The 17,083-nt window shown below is 42.5% G+C and overlaps 1 protein-coding gene across 1 annotated transcript in view; it reads right to left on the reverse strand.

Annotated features, from left to right (window-relative positions):
- Positions 1 to 8,289: 8,289 nt before the first annotated feature.
- LOC311144000 (pre-mRNA-splicing factor CWC22 homolog) overlaps positions 8,290 to 17,083 on the reverse strand; it is a 45,192-nt gene continuing 36,398 nt past the window's right edge. The window contains exons 15-20 of the mRNA XM_084179912.1: positions 15,048 to 15,125; positions 14,431 to 14,583; positions 12,287 to 12,414; positions 12,022 to 12,123; positions 11,212 to 11,399; positions 8,290 to 9,515 (exon numbers count right to left, since the gene is read on the reverse strand). Of these exons, the coding sequence (XP_084036038.1) occupies positions 8,785 to 9,515; positions 11,212 to 11,399; positions 12,022 to 12,123; positions 12,287 to 12,414; positions 14,431 to 14,583; positions 15,048 to 15,125 (1,380 nt within the window). The 3' untranslated portion in view covers positions 8,290 to 8,784. The remainder of the gene's footprint in view (positions 9,516 to 11,211; positions 11,400 to 12,021; positions 12,124 to 12,286; positions 12,415 to 14,430; positions 14,584 to 15,047; positions 15,126 to 17,083) is intronic.

The following is a 17,083-nucleotide window of genomic DNA, read 5'->3' on the forward strand; positions in this document are numbered from 1 at the left end:
AGGTGCTACATTCCTCTCAAATACTGGTGCCACTTCACTTTACTTCCATTCACTTCTACAGACATACGGTCCGATTCAGACTTAGGAAATGTACGCCTTTCCTACGCACTTCTCAATAGTTGGTATTCAGACTTCCCTTATGTAGGTGTGTAACGGGCTTTGCAAGCATGGTTTCCTTGTGCATGCTGAATAAATGTAATTCAACCACTGAAAATCCTCCCACTTGCTGGCCAAAATATTTTTTCTTGGTGTTCATTGAAATTATTGTACAACTTGTAATACTTGTAATTTTATCCACTATTGCTAGCGATCCTCAGGAACAACCACACGAACGTGACAGAGGAAAGAAAGGTAAACTAACAATGTCATGGAATGATGCAAAATGTAAGGATACTAACACTAAAGTGACAGTTATAAATGTATGTGGGTATAACTGACAGTGGCTACCGATAGTGGCAATATTTAACACGATACAAATTGTAAGAGAATAGTGAGAAGTCCAGGCATATTATTAAAACATTGTAGAAATCATAAATAAACTCGGTAGGTTTGGAGCTATACTGTCATTTGCACATGGCTACAGAGGCCTATAGCTTGGGTTTCCAAATTTCATCCCTGCAGGTTATACGGCCAGAATTTCATAAACTTCACTGTGGAAAAGGTGATATGTTGATATGCTTTAGTTTGCTGCCGTATTACTGGTTTCACATTTGTCACCAGCGATCACAAGGTAAAATAGATCTTAAACAATTGTCATTTATATTTACAATCCCTTTATCCAAACTGCTTACTAATTTACTTAGCTCTTATTAATAGCTCAGCCTCTTATCAATTAGTAAATGAGAGTACATGGAGAATGGTGATATTTATATCAAGGGTTGGTACCATTTTCAGGTAACAGAACAGAAAACCAGAAAATAACTAAGTTATTTGAGGAACAGAATCCAAACCAGAAACGAAAGTGATCTATGCTGTTCTGGAACAGAACCCTTATTTTAAAAGCATGGGAACCGGTTAATAATGTTATTTTACGTTCCAAGCATTTTTTTCCAGCAACAAAGCACCTATGCAAAGCCCTCACTCTGTCACTCAGAAACGTATTGCAGAGTGTCAGTCTGCCTGTCAGCAGAAATCTTTGCCAGTGGGTCTGGGTGTGTGTAGACTGAATGGCAGGAACCCGGTTACCGAGATTTACCGCCCAAAACCACTCCCTTTTCCCAGTATAAATAATTGTGAGAAACTGGTAAATTAGAACAAATCATTTATACGAACAGCATGATGTGAAATTGAACTTCTCTGGCTTGTTAAATTATATGCCATCTCTAAATCTGGCTTCTCTATGGCCTTCTCTCTGCTATCTGCATGATCAATCATCAACGCTCAGGGTGGGGACAGACAGCCCATCTCAGATTGAAGCACAGTTCACAATGCATGTAGACCTATCATCTCATCATGGTAACTTTTTTTCTTGTGACAGGTAGGCCTACATTTGCTGCAGCATAGCCTATGCTACAGTAATATAAAGACCGAATGCGCGTCTAATTTACCCATCTCCATCTGGCTTTTGGGGGTCACCTTATTTTTCAATTGTAAAGATATATCTTTTTTTCTTGCAGCTGAAGTTTTAAAACAGCCGATCACTTGAATATCATTGCTTTAAATCAGTGCACGCGCGAGCACTCTTGCAGTCTTTCTCAATTCCATTCAAATTGCATCCAAAATAGATAATCCTGTTCAAGATTGATATAGGCATATACAGTGGGGGAAAAAAGTATTTAGTCAGCCACCAATTGTGCAAGTTCTCCCACTTAAAAAGATGAGAGAGGCCTGTAATTTTCATCATAGGTACACGTCAACTATGACAGACAAAATGAGAATTTTTTTTCTCAGAAAATCACATTGTAGGATTTTTAATGAATTTATTTGCAAATTATGGTGGAAAATAAGTATTTGGTCAATAACAAAAGTTTCTCAATACTTTGTTATATACCCTTTGTTGGCAATGACACAGGTCAAACGTTTTCTGTAAGTCTTCACAAGGTTTTCACACACTGTTGCTGGTATTTTGGCCCATTCCTCCATGCAGATCTCCTCTAGAGCAGTGATGTTTTGGGGCTGTCGCTGGGCAACACAGACATTCAACTCCCTCCAAAGATTTTCTATGGGGTTGAGATCTGGAGACTGGCTAGGCCACTCCAGGACCTTGAAATGCTTCTTACGAAGCCACTCCTTCGTTGCCCGGGCGGTGTGTTTGGGATCATTGTCATGCTGAAAGACCCAGCCACGTTTCATCTTCAATGCCCTTGCTGATGGAAGGAGATTTTCACTCAAAATCTCACGATACATGGCCCCATTCATTCTTTCCTTTACACGGATCAGTTGTCCTGGTCCCTTTGCAGAAAAACAGCCCCAAAGCATGATGTTTCCACCCCCATGCTTCACAGTAGGTATGGTGTTCTTTGGATGCAACTCAGCATTCTTTGTCCTCCAAACACGACGAGTTGAGTTTTTACCAAAAAGTTATATTTTGGTTTCATCTGACCATATGACATTCTCCCAATCCTCTTCTGGATCATCCAAATGCACTCTAGCAAACTTCAGACGGGCCTGGACATGTACTGGCTTAAGCAGGATTTGAGTCCCTGGCGGCGTAGTGTGTTACTGATGGTAGGCTTTGTTACTTTGGTCCCAGCTCTCTGCAGGTCATTCACTAGGTCCCCCTGTGTGGTTCTGGGATTTTTGCTCACCGTTCTTGTGATCATTTTGACCCCACAGGGTGAGATCTTGCGTGGAGCCCCAGATCGAGGGAGATTATCAGTGGTCTTGTATGTCTTCCATTTCCTAATAATTGCTCCCACAGTTGATTTCTTCAAACCAAGCTGCTTACCTATTGCAGATTCAGTCTTCCCAGCCTGGTGCAGGTCTACACATTTTTTTTCTGGTGTCCTTTGACAGCTTTTTGGTCTTGGCCATAGTGGAGTTTGGAGTGTGACAGTTTGAGGTTGTGGACAGGTGTCTTTTATACTGATAACAAGTTCAAACAGGTGCCATTAATACAGGTAACGAGTGGAGGACAGAGGAGCCTCTTAAAGAAGAAGTTACAGGTCTGTGAGAGCCAGAAATCTTGCTTGTTTGTAGGTGACCAAATACTTATTTTCCACCATAATTTGCAAATAAATTCATAAAAAATCCTACAATGTGATTTTCTGGATTTTTTTTCTTCTAAATTTGTCTGTCATAGTTGACGTGTACCTATGATGAAAATTACAGGCCTCTCTCATCTTTTTAAGTGGGAGAACTTGCACAATTGGTGGCTGACTAAATACTTTTTTCCCCCACTGTATATAGACATCCTAGCCTACCGCTTTCAGGTAATAAATTCAATGTAGTATTATCCTTATATTTAGCTAATGAATGATGGGTTATGCATAATAAGCTTTTAACTTATAGCCTCTGTCTCTTGCGCAATACGCACAAACCTGTTCTGTGCTCTGCTGGCCTCTCTCCTTAGCTCTTGGAGTCCCATGCAAGAAAAGTTAGACTAAAATAGCTTGCTGGACATTTTTGGGTATACATTTCTTATACCAATAGACTATTCGAAGAGGGATGCAAGCTCTTGTTTGCTGAATGTTAAATACAGAAGCCAATGTAACTAACGGGTAGTTTAAAAGAAGATCGAACGCGCGATTGCGGAAGGCTATAGCAGTTATTTATTCAGACCCATAAACATTCAATCTTCGTGAAGAGAAGTGAAAGCCGACTGCATCTAATTCTAGTCCTATATTATGCAAGCATATCATTAGAATGATGAAGATACGGACAACAAAACGTATTTCATTTAACTGCTGAAAGCAAGGAAGGAATGAAGCAACAATAGAGAGAGAAAGAAGTGGTAGGCTATGAAATTATGGGAAATATCATAAAAATGAGTCAGCCTACTAATTATACAAATAGGCCTTATTATTCAGTATTTCAAAATGTAAATCTAATTCGCTAGCCTATACCTGTAACTCTGTAGGCCGCTTGTGCTGCACCAGAATTGCATGTCCTCTCCCAACTTTATGATTTGACGGAGGTGCGTAATTCCAGTCCATATAATACAGTATAATACAATACAGTTCACACTAAAAAAAGAATAGTCTACTGGAGCTTGTTTCTTTAATTTACCCTAGAGAGCATATAGGTAGCTACATCTATGGGCTTTTATGTTTTTATGTTGTGCGTAATGTGCAGTAGCCTATATATCATATGCAGTGCATTCAGAAAGTATACCTTTTTCCATATTTTGTCATGTTACAGCCTAATTCTAAAATTGATGAAATTATGTTTTCCCTCATCAATCTACACACAATACCCCATAATGACAAAGCGAAAATAGGTTTTTAGAAATGTTTGCAAACGTATTAAAAATAAAAAACAGAAATACCTAAGTTACATAAGTATTCAGACCCTTTGCTATGAGACTCGAAATTGAGCTCAGGTGCATCCTGTTTCCATTGATCATCCTTGAGATGTTTCTACAACTTGATTGGAGTCCACCTGTGGTAAATTCAATTGATTGTACATTATTTGGAAAGGCACACACCTGTCGAAGGAATTGTCCGTCGAAGGAATTGTCCGCAGAGCTGTGAGACAGGATTGTGTCGAGGCACAGATGTGGGGAAAGGTACCAAAACATTTCTGCAGCATTGAAGGTCCCCAACAACACAGTGGCCTCCATCATTCTTAAATGGAAGAAGTTTGGAACCACCAAGACCCTTCCTAGAGCTGGCCGCCCGGCCAAACTGAGCAATCGGAGGAGAAGGGCCTTGGTCAGGGAGGTGACCAAGAACCTGATGGTCACTCTGACAGAGCTCCAGAGTTCCTCTGTGGAGATGGGAGAACCTTCCAGAAGGACAACCATCTCTGCAGCACTCCACCAATCAGGCCTTTATGGTAGTGGCCAGACAGAAGCCATTCCTCAGTAAAAGGCACATGACATCCCGCTTGGGAGTTTGCCAAAAGGCATCTAAAGGAGATTCTCTGGTCTGATGAAACCAAGATTAAACTCTTTGGCCTGAATGCCAAGCGTCACGTCTGGAATAAACCTTGCACCATCCTTACATTTACATTTTACATTTTAGTCATTTAGCAGACGCTCTTATCCAGAGCGACTTACAGTTAGCACATACATTATTTTATCGAACCCACAACCCTGGCGTTGCAAACGCCATGCTCTACCAACTGAGCTACATCCCCTGCCGGCCATTCCCTCCCCTACCCTGGACGACGCTGGGCCAATTGTGCACCGCCCCATGGGTCTCCCGGTCGCGGCCGGCTACGACAGAGCCTGGATTCGAACCAGGATCTCTAGTGGCACAGCTAGCACTGCGATGCAGTGCCTTAGACCACTGCGCCACTCGGGAGGTGAAGCATGGTGGTGGCAGCATCACGGTGTGGGGATGTTTTTCAGCGGCAGGGACTGGGAGACTAGTCAGGATCGAGGGAAAGATGAACGGAGCAATGTAGAGATCCTTGATGAAAACCTGCTCCAGAGCGCTCAGGACCTCAGACTGGGGCGAAGGTTCACTTTCCAACAGGACAACGACCCTAAGCACACAGCCAAGACAACACAGGAGTGGCTTTGGGACAAGTCTCTGAATGTCCTTGAGCGGCCCAGCCAGAGCCCGGACTTGAACCCGATCTAACATCAGGAGAGACCTGAAAATAGCTGTGCAGCGATGCTCCCCATCCAACCTGACAGAGCTTGAGAGGATCTGCAGAGAAGAATGGGAGAAACCAAATACAGGTGTGCCAAGCTTGTAGTGTCATACCCAAGAAGACTCAAGGCTGTAATCGCTGCCAAAGGTGCTTCAACAAAGTACTGAATAAAGGGTCTGAATACTTATGTAAATGTCATATATCCGGGGGGGGGTTTTAAATCTAAATTTGCAAACATTTCTAAAAACCTGTTTTTGCTTTGTCATTATTGTGTGTAGATTGATGAGGGGGAAAAACAATTTAGTCCATTTTAGAATAAGGCTGTAATGGAACAAAATGTGGAAAAAAATCAAGGGGTCTGAATACTTTCAGAATGCACAAATGTATTGGATAACAGCACAATCATTTTGGCTTTTTTGGGCTCATAAAATATCTAATGTAGGGCTTATAAAATGTATTTAATGTATGGCTCATCAGGCTCAGGTAGCGTCAGGCTTGAATTTTTTATCAAATCTCAAATCCAGATAAAGGCCTATTTATATGCTTTAGAATTACACTTCCGGAAAATATTCAACCGTAGTATGTAGGCTTACTTGCCCCTCCCCTCTGAAGCATAAGTTATCATAGCCTACTGATGACATTACAAGCGTGATTGGTTTCCCCAGTGATTTTACCCACTCACCGTTACTGGTAGCACAGTGTGTGATTGTCTTTCAGTATGATTAAACCATTTGCTCTTAAATACTTTCCTATACAGATTAAATATTTACCCGCTCCATAGCAAGCTGCAATAATTTTTTTCAGCAACAGAAATGTCTAACAGAAATTAATTTTCTGTTAAAAAGGAACAGACATAAACGATATAAACCTGTACTTTTTGGGGGATTGAACCAGTTCAGAACTTTATTTTGCTGGTCAGAACAGTGGAATGGAACAAAAAATATAAATGGTTCAGTTAAGAACAAAATGATTGGAAAATAATTTTGGTTACAACCCAATTTCTATCAAAAAAATAAAGTAAATGTTGTTCCACTTGGAACCGAGGTTGCTCATCCTTATTCATCGTTTCATCAAGCGTAAAGGTGGTGGAATTATGAGGAAATTAAATTAAGGTCAGAATATGGTGTATCTGTAGACACACCTCCACCCCAAACGGGAATTACATTCCATTTACGCATGCTTAACTCGGATTGGAATTCCCCCAAAAGAGACCGTTCTGTGTCTTATCCGAGTGCAACTGATAATGGAAAAGCGTGGTTCTATCTCAATTAGTTTTTCTACCATTCCTCGCATCCTATCTCCTTGCATCTTTTTCAAACTTATTGGATGAGTTCTAAGGTCCCTCCTATCAGATCTTCTTTTGCAATGCATTCTGAGAAGGAGGACCGATGCAAGGATTCAAGGAAAGATTAACTGAGAAAGAGCCACGGATTCCTTCAAGACAACCCACTGAGACTCTACCAGGCACTATATTCTGCAGTATGGGAAACTCTTGTATATTGTTCTCTATGAATTCTTAACCGTTTGTATTAATCATAAGACGGTTGAAATTAACCCTATTCTTCTCTTGGAATCCAATAGTTGAAAAGGAATATATTGAGCAGGAAAAATAAAATTGAGGGACACTGGTAATTATAAAGAATTTAACATCGTATGAAAACCAAAACATTGGCATGGTGGTCTTCCTTCCTAGCACAGAACCAACCAAATGAGTCAATAAAATATTAACAGTGCTGGTCCTTTTTAGCAGAATATGTAGCCTATGCTGATGTTATCGTTTCTATTCTGCTTCTACTTTTCAGTTACATCTTAAAGCAAAGCTTGAATCTGCCCCCTATCCCCTCTCCTCATCCACTAGACAGGATTCTACTGACAGACAGACATCAGTTAATTCCAGTCATTTCCCAGAGTTCTGTATTCCATCCCAACGGAAGCAGTCTTCCATTCTATTGGTCACAACACAAAAAAAAAGACCCAGTTTTCATGGAACCCTGTGGTGTGCGTTTTGATACATACAGTATACCCTTGGGGAGAATGCTGAAGGTCAAATAAGGTAAGATCTATCTGGAGATCAGTGTGAAGATGTATGTAAATTATGTAAGCAGCATGCATATTGTATGTATACTATGGGTGATAATGACAGGGTCTTGAATTCATTCTTGCAAGTGTGTTGTTCAACATGTCAGATTTGATAAGAACTGATCCTTTGTGGATTGACACCTGCTGGGTGTTGAAAAATGGCAGTGATTCTACAATTTCATGAACTGGCTGATGTTCTTTAATCAGAGGCGTTAGGGTTAGACGGCACCCACTGCTTTTAAGTGGACAATGTGTGGCTCAGTCAGTAGAGCATGGCACTTGAAACACCAAGGGTCATGGATTGGATTCCCACTGGGGCCATCCATACGTAAAAGGTATGCACGCATGACTAAGTCGCTTTGGATAAAAGCATCTGCAAAATTATTATAAGTACACTGCCATCCGTTGCTCTGGTGTGCTCCCCTCCAACCTGTGTCAATATAGTGCAAAAATGTTCAGTATACTGTATATATTTAGTAATACATCAATTAGAATTGAACAGTTGAAAGGTTAATGTTTTGTCGTATTTATTTATTTTATCATTTAAAAAAAATAATGGTTGCACTAACACAAAATAGGTTGCATCAAAATGCAAACTTCTCACAAGCTTTCTTGACATTACCAGTCTTACATTGATAAAACCAACAGAAAGAAACATTCATATATACACTACTTCTGCAAGCAGAGCTCTGTACTCGAATACAACTGCTGAACCATTTCTAAGACATTTCATTGGGCAATATAAAACATACATTTTAAAGGCTATGCATAAAATGTATACATTGAGAGGCACAGACAATGGCAGAGAATGAGATGGATGAGTCCAATTTACAGCTGGCTTATGAACACAGCATGACTATCATGACTCCAACGTAGGCTCTGTTCAACATTCACACTAGCACACTACTTAGAATGAAGTACTGGACACGTACTCTAAGTAGTATGCTAGTATGGGCATTGGAACGTAAGCCTACTACTTTTCCCTTTCGAGTAACGTCCATCCGGCTATCTCCGTCTACGTGGGGAGCTATCCCTGCTCCGTTCCTCGTTTCTCCTGGGTTCTCTGTGTCTGTCAGAGTGATGCCGGTTCTCCCTGTTCTCCTTGTCCGCCCGCTCTGCCCTCTCCGGCTGCTGCTCCACCCCGTTCCTGTATGAGTCCCTGGAGAAATCCATGTCCTTCTCCTTGCGGCTGCTCTTCTCCCGTGACTTTGACCTCTCTCGGTTTCTGTCGCTGGCTGGTTCCTTCTCTTTCTCAGGGCTGCGGCGTCTGACTCTGTCACGGTCTGCCCGGTCAACCTGGGGGGCTTGGTGTTTCCCATCGTATTTCCCCTCATCGTCCCTGTTGTGCCTGCGGGACTCTGGCTGTCTGTCCCTGTCCTCGTAGTCTCTGCCAGGCCTGCCACGAGGCTGGTCCTCGTCTTTGTGCCCCCCACGGTTAGCACGGTCGGGTCTCTCGTACGTGGGTGGCGGAGCGTCTTCTTCTCGACCCCGGTGGCGAGAAGATTTGTGGTGGTCCTCAGGCTCTGGTCTCCTCCCACCACGCTCCGCCGCCTCCTCATCGCTACTGCTGTCATCACGGCGACGGTTCTCGTTTCTTAGACTCTTATTGTGTCGTTCCTCCAGAGGTGACTTTTGACTGGAGGAAGTATTTTTGGAAGAAGCCTTGGACTTCTTGTCTTTGTCACTCTTCTTATTTTTGCTCTGGCCCTTGCTCTTCTTACGCCTCGAATCGGAATCTGTAAAACAGTAAATATATGTCTTAGAGACTCGAGATATATCCAGATTTTGATCCGATATCTGTAAAACATAAGCAAAGATCCTAAATAAATCCAGAAGCATGCAAACAGTACACCACATTGCTATCCCATAGAGAGCGAGACGACATATACCTTTTTTTTTTTTAAAGGTCACCCAATGACCGTCAGTTTTGACATTCCATATGAGTGGACTGAGCTATCCCATGTGATGCGAGGGCTTAGGCTGTGGCTGCATCCCAAATGGCACCATATTCCAAATATAGTGCACTTATTTTGACCAGAGCCCTATGGGCCCTGGTCAAAAATAGTGCACTAAATAGGAAATAGGGTGCCATTTGGGACACACCTGTGTGTGCAGATGATGTGTGGCGATGACAGACTGTGCTTTTAGCAGGTGCCCTACCCTACAGAGAGCAGGCCAGGGGCACCCAACACCACACCAGTCACCAGACTGCCAGAGCACTGACTGCAGGGAGGGTGTATTTGTGTGTGTGTGTGTGTGTTTGTGTGTGTGTGTGTGGCCACTGCAGGGACTGTCTTTGCGTCCATGTTTTGCATAGATATTTGCATAGATACAAACACACTGGATTAATGGTAAATAGCCACATCAACGTCACAGCAGGAAACACCTCTAGGATCTCACACAGGCTTGATATCATGTTCAGAACAATTGAGAACCAACTGAAGCTCAGAGGACATTTCAGTGCCATTGGACATTTCAGTGCTATCAAGGAAATGTTTTGTGCTGTTGGACAGACATTTCAGTGCTATTGGACATTTTATTGCAAGGAGGTCATTTCAGAACTATTGATTTGGTGTGAAAGCAGTGATTGTGCAGAGAACATCTGTTTCTCCAGGACAATCGCTGCTCTCTTCTCAAATAGGACATCTCAAGTTTTGCTCTGACACACATTTTTCTTTAATTGACTGAATATTGAGTGAATTGAGTGAATACAGCCTGGTCCTTGGTTGGCAGTGGTTGCATGTCATCAGCAAGGGACTGACACGAAAAGCCATCTTAATGTCCCTGATGACACAATCAAACAAGAGGTTGCCTAAACATGCACGCACTAGTGGCTTTGGATATAAACCTCTGCTAAATGGCATTTTTATATTATGTGACGTGGGGAGAGGCATTTTCCAGGGAAACAGCGAAGTCCTTCAAAACACACAAGTTTTACTTCAATAGAGCTGGTCAATTAAAAATAATTAGCGTGCTGAGAGAGAGGGCAGAGTACAACACCGTGACATTCCTAAAGGTGAGGCAAGCGATGACTCATGACCTGGGCGCACACACACACGAGCAACAGGCTGGGCCACCCTCACATCAGGGACCAGGACCTCCGCGGACACAACACAGGCATTATAATTAGGTAGAGGTGAATGTGGAGGGCAGACAGTTAATAAAATACGAAACTATTAAAAGGGCAAATTAAAGGACTAGCACTTTGAATTCCTCAGAAATAATTCAGACATTGCTGATTAAAAGAGGGCTGGGTTGTAAATTGATTGCAACTACCTAAGTGTTTCAATAAAAAGCCTAGTGAGGGTAGCCTGGTCCCAGATCTGTTTAAGTGCTGTTTGTGCTGACAATGACCAAAGTAGATACAGTATAACAAACAGCTCTGGGACCAGGCTACAGTAAGGGACTGTAGGGGTGGTAAAATGACTGTACCTGAGCTGCTGCTGGATGAGGAGGAGGAGTCACTGGAGGAGTCAGAGCTGTCACTGTCGCTGCTGTCACTGTCTGAGGAGGACGAGTCAGAGGAGGAAGAGGATGAGTCGGTGTCTGACGACTCCACTTCCTGGTTCTGGGTCATGATAATCTTGGGGGCGTTCTTTAGATGCTCACGGAGCTCATCCCTGTGGTAATGAAGAGGAGAGAGAGAGCGGATGAGAGAGAGAATGAACGAGAAGGAGAGGGAAGGAGCGAGAGAGTGGATATTATGACACTGGCAGGAGATCACAGGAGGCTGGTGATTCAATAAGCCAGCCTGTTACATTAGATGCCAAGGTTGTGGGTTCAAATCCCGCAGGGATCACAACACAGTAGGTTGGTGGCACCTTAATTAGGGTGGACGAGCTGGTGGTAATGTAGGGCCCTATGAAATCAGTTTTATCTTTCAATACATTTAGTTGATTCCCTACTAAGTTCAATACATTTCTGGATATTGTTGAATTCAGTTTTGTTGTCTGGATTTCATGATTCCGTCTGCGTTCTCCGTATCAGATTTGATAGTGCCCTAGTAATGGCTGGAGCGGAATGAGTCGAATGGTATCAAATACATCTAACACATGGTGTCCATGAGTTTGATGCCATTTCATTCACTCCTTTCCGGCCATTATTATGAGCTTTCCTCCCCTCAGCATCCTCCTGTAGATCACAAACATACATAAAATGTATGCACTCATTGTGCTATCGCTTTGGATGAAAGCATCTGCTAGGTGGCACGTACTATCATATTATTAGGATGGAGGCACTTACGTAAGTCCACCCAGGCCGATGGAGGTGAAGAAATTAATGGCGAATCTGGTGTTTCTGGGGTTGTCACGAGGAAAAAGACCCTCAAAGAAGGGCTGCAGTGTCCTGGAAGATACAGAAAAGAGCAGATGAGACAATCCCATGCAGAAAAAACCCCGTCATTTATCCTTTCAGAGGCAATAAAGAATAGCAGAGCCAGACTACAAATCATAATCCTCAGGTGATATATTAGTTTACAGTGGAACATGAAAAGACTAGATTGGCGTACATATCCTTGAGTCGTTCATTGAGCCTGGGAAGCCCCATGTAGGCACAGAGCTCCTGGAACAAGATCTTGACGAAGATTCGACTGGATGAGGTGGTGGTGTCCTCACTGACTTTAATACATTCCAGCACCTGAGAGAGTAAAACAGACACAGACGGTGTAACTAGATTAGTAGCTGTTGAAAGGAAAATCAATCACCAACCACGTTTCCTTAATGCCCAACGCTAGATGAATCAATAACATTTAAAGCCATATTGATGCTGTAATACATTCTACAATGTAATTATGGGATGGCTGTCCCTGACAAAAATAAATCTTGGCTGACCGAAAGTCGCCTGTTCTTTCGACCAATCGATTGGCTGAAAGTTTTAAACGTGTATTTTTCCAAATAGACATATCTTATGTGTTTTAATCAAATCAACTATATGCTTGTCTGATGCGGTTTGATGAAATAAGACAAATGACTCAAGAGGGAGCCAGAGATCAAGATAACCAGAAGAGAAAACCCTTAACCTGCCCATCCTCCTCCCGCTCCTGATGGCTTTCGCAGATTCTGTCATTACTCTCCTGAAGTTGCCGGTAATATGCTACACGAGGAGTCTGCAACCTTTCTCATGTTACATGTCAATTTAACTTAAAATGTATACCGATCTGCGTGCCAGTTATGGTTTTCATTTGCACATTTTCGTGGAACAGTTTAATTTAATTTATAATAATGTCTTCGTATCTCAAAAGCATTGTCATGTGGCAAACATTTTTTTTATCTAAATGAAAATGATAAACCTAATAAGTTACATCTATTGTCATTGCCAACTATGTAAAAATAGCCTACATAAAGCCAACAAATAAAAAATATTGCAGCATGCAGATAGAAAAAATATCCGGATAAAAATAAATATTCTATAAATCACATTGGCTACGCATGGCCTGTCTGCAACGAACTTGAAACATTGTATCAACTATCAACTTGGGTCCAGCCGTGCCAGTGAGCTCGAGACAGACACAGCTGTAGGCTATTTTCCGCAAGGGAAAAGAGCTCATCAGGTATACCTATTTTAAGAAGTTTCCACTGGATCAGAGCATGACATTTTTCCCTTTCACGCCGAGTGGTTATCGAAAGGCAGAGAGCTGGAAAGATCTTCCAAATACATTGAGGAACTATTGTCATTCTCAATGGATGTAAAAACAGACTTTGCTTGCTGTTTGAGGTGAAGAAAAAATTACTTTGAAAAGCTCTACAGCTCATTAGTGGTTGTGTGTTAAGCCAATCAGAAATACTATCAGATCCCCAAATGGGCACATTTATATGCCTACATTTGCATGCAGGCCAGGTAGCCTATTGGTCTACTTCTACGCTTAATCAGGTGCCCATCCTTACTCAACATTGACGCTCCAAACAAAAGACAATGACTAAATTGACAAAACTCTGAAATTGAATGAAATAAACCAAAACTTGTTTCTCACAAGTGTAGCATAGGTTGTGCGCTCTGCAAACGACGTGTCCACTCTGACAATGAGAACGGTAAGACTGGAATAACAACAAACTGATTGCATTAACAGAAATTACCATAACCAAACAAACATTGTAGATTAGAAATTAACGGTAAATGTAGGCTACTACTGGTGATATATATAGTGGAGAATTGATAGACACTAAATCAAGGCAAACAATTCACACAATGAAGTTATGAAACAATTAATGTGCACAAATTGGCGGGAGAGCGCATTGGAGAGACTTGCATTATGCATTTTAGCCACACTCCCCTTCTTGGACTCTGCCATCCACGTATCCTCCGCAATGGATTAGTCTCAGCCTCCGCAATGGATTAGTTCACTGAGATGGGCGCGAATCAGACAGGTGTCTCGTGTGCCATAAGCTTTTTTTTTGTTGCTATTGGTCGACAAAAAAAAAAAAGCTTGGTCGACCAAACAATCAACTAGTCGACTAATTGGGGTCAGCCCTAGATGGAAGAGAGGATGCATTATGTATGCCATGAGACAGGGGTAATGGGTTAGAGATGTTAGGGGCGGTTGAAATGACATCCTATTCCCTATGTAGCGCACTACTTTTGACCAGGGCCCATAGGGTTCTGGTCAGAAGTGCACTATATAGGGAATAGGGCGCCGTAGAGAGCAACAATACGTACACTCCACGGGACTGAGTCTGTGTACAGGAGATGGGCGAACATTCTGGCAACGTTCCTCAGTTTATTGGTCTCTAGGCGATGGATGGTTTCATACTGCTCCATGAAGATGGCCTCAAAACTCTCCATGTAGTCCTTCTTCAGCAGACAAAACCTCTGAGAAAATAACACAGTCAAAGTTCAAAATGTTAGTGGATCATATAATAAAGTTGTTTTTAACTTAGTGCTCTTGAAGGCGAGTGTAAAAGGCCACATTAATGAACTGTACTGAAAGCTTACGAACAAATGTAATTTCAAGGATGATGAAATTCCCATTTTCCCCATGCAACATAAACAGACTTCAACTACATGAAAAATGTCTCGGGGATAAAAAAGTATTATTACATTTTAGTCATTTAGCAGACGCTCTTATTCAGATCAACTTACAGGAGCAATTGGGGTTAAGTGCATTGACAGATTTTTCATGTCACCTAGTCGGCTCGGGGATTCGAACCAGCAACCTTTTGGTTACTGACCCAACACTCTTTACCGCTTGGCTACATGCCGCTACTATGAAATATATATTTAGGTTATATTTCATATAATAAAACATGTATAAATATATTATTTGGTCTGCTTACCCCCGCTAGAAGACCAAAGAACTTCTCATAGGTCCTCTGTTGGGCACAGCAGTCCAGAATCATGTTGCACAGCTCTTTCTGTTGGGAGAAGACACACAAAAATAGCTTTAATCTCTGGCACATGGACACAGAGAGGGGATGCTGACGCCTGGACGAGCCAGGCAGGGCTGCACCTATGGGGGATAGAAAATACCTTGTGCTGGCCTGGAGTGGAGACCCATCTGTTACATCCTCCTGCAGCCAGCCAGCGGCTGCTTCCGAAACAGGATCCTATTCTCTACATAATGCACTACTTTGACCAAAGCCACTTGGGCCCTGGTCAAATTTGTACATTTACATTTTAGTCATTTAGCAGACACTCTTATCCAGAGCGACTTACAGTTAAGAGAGTGCATACATTATTTATTTTTTAATACTGGTCCCCCGTGGGAATCGAACCCACAACCCTGGCGTTGCAAGCGCCATGCTCTACCAACTGAGCTACACAGGACAAATGTAGTGCACTATAGGAATAGGGTGCCATTTCGGACAGCGCCATGTCTTTCCTTTCTCATTCTCCAACAATTATCCCAGCCAAGCAGATTATTGATTTCATAAGATTATATTTTCGATGAGGAAGCCAGCCTTTGGCGACCATGGGCTGCGGTATGATCAATCTTCACACTAATGTCCTGGACAGGCCATGACCTGGCCGGGTCTGGCACAAAATTACACTGGTAGTGAGGAGAGATAGGAGAAAGTAAATATCTTGGGTTAATCATAGAACTATGTTAATGATATGGAGGTGGGAAATTCTATTTGCTATTTGATTGACTAAAATATGAACATTTCATTGGAACATGTTCAAATTCATTGAAAAAGGCATTTGCAATGTGGAGTGCAGGATACAAACGTTATCATTAACGTATCATGTAGGCTAAAACCTGAATGATGTGTGTGAGAACATGTATGAGGCTAGGCACTGTATGTATGGTTTGTTACCGAGAAGCCCTTCTGTCTGGCGACTGTCTCGCTCTCTGCCACAGAGGAGGAAACCCTGGCAGCAGCATCAGCAGGAGACTGTGTTATGTTGTTGTGTGATACTGAGATTGAAAGTGTGATGTTCACACAGCGTGCCTGATTCACACACCGTCCGTGCCTGACTCTTTGCCTGGCAACACGATGGGAATGCAATGAGACTGCTGTCTGTTCCCTATCTCATCTCAGCCGCTTTCCACCCTGAAGACATTCACGGTACCTCCCAAATGGCACCATATTCCCTAGTTTAGGGATGGGCAACTTTGATGGGGGTAGGGGCCACAAAATCGTAATGAATCATGAGGGGCTGCAGTGGTTTGTGGGTCTGCGTACCCACATCCATACCCAGGTCCTAGCCTGTTGGGGGCCCTAAGCAAACTTTTGTTGCAGGAAATTAAGAGTTAATTTCCTGCAATTCTACACATTTTGCCATAGGGTGGAGAGAAATGTTTGCAGTTTTCAATGTTACACTACATGACCAAAAGTATGTGGACACCTGTTAGTCGAACATTTAATTCCAAAATTATGGGCATTAATATGGAGTTTGTGCCCGCCTTTGCTGCTATAACAGCCTCCACTCTTCTGGGAAGGCTTTCCATTAGATGTTGGAACATTGCTGCGGGGACTTGATTCCATTCAGCCACAAGAGCATTAGTGAGGTCGGGCACTGATGTTGGACGATAAAACCTGGCTCGCAGTCGGCATTCCAATTGATCTCTAAAGATGCTCGATGGGGTTGAGGTCAGGGCTCTGTGCAGGCCAGTCAAGTTCTTCCACACCGATCTCGACAAACCATTTCTGTATGGACCAACTCCATATTAATAATAATAATATGCCATTTAGCAGACGCTTTTATCCAAAGCGACTTACAGTCATGCGTGCATACATTTTTTTTGTGTATGGGTGGTCCCGGGGTTCGAACCCACTACCTTGGCTTTACAAGCGCCATGCTCTACCAGCTGAGCTACAGAGGCCATGATTTTGCGACAAGCAGGTGTCCACATACTTTTGGCCATGCA

Source organism: Coregonus lavaretus, assembly GCF_964263955.1.
Source record: "Coregonus lavaretus genome assembly, chromosome: 16".
In the NCBI taxonomy this organism is placed as follows: Eukaryota; Metazoa; Chordata; class Actinopteri; order Salmoniformes; family Salmonidae; genus Coregonus; species Coregonus lavaretus.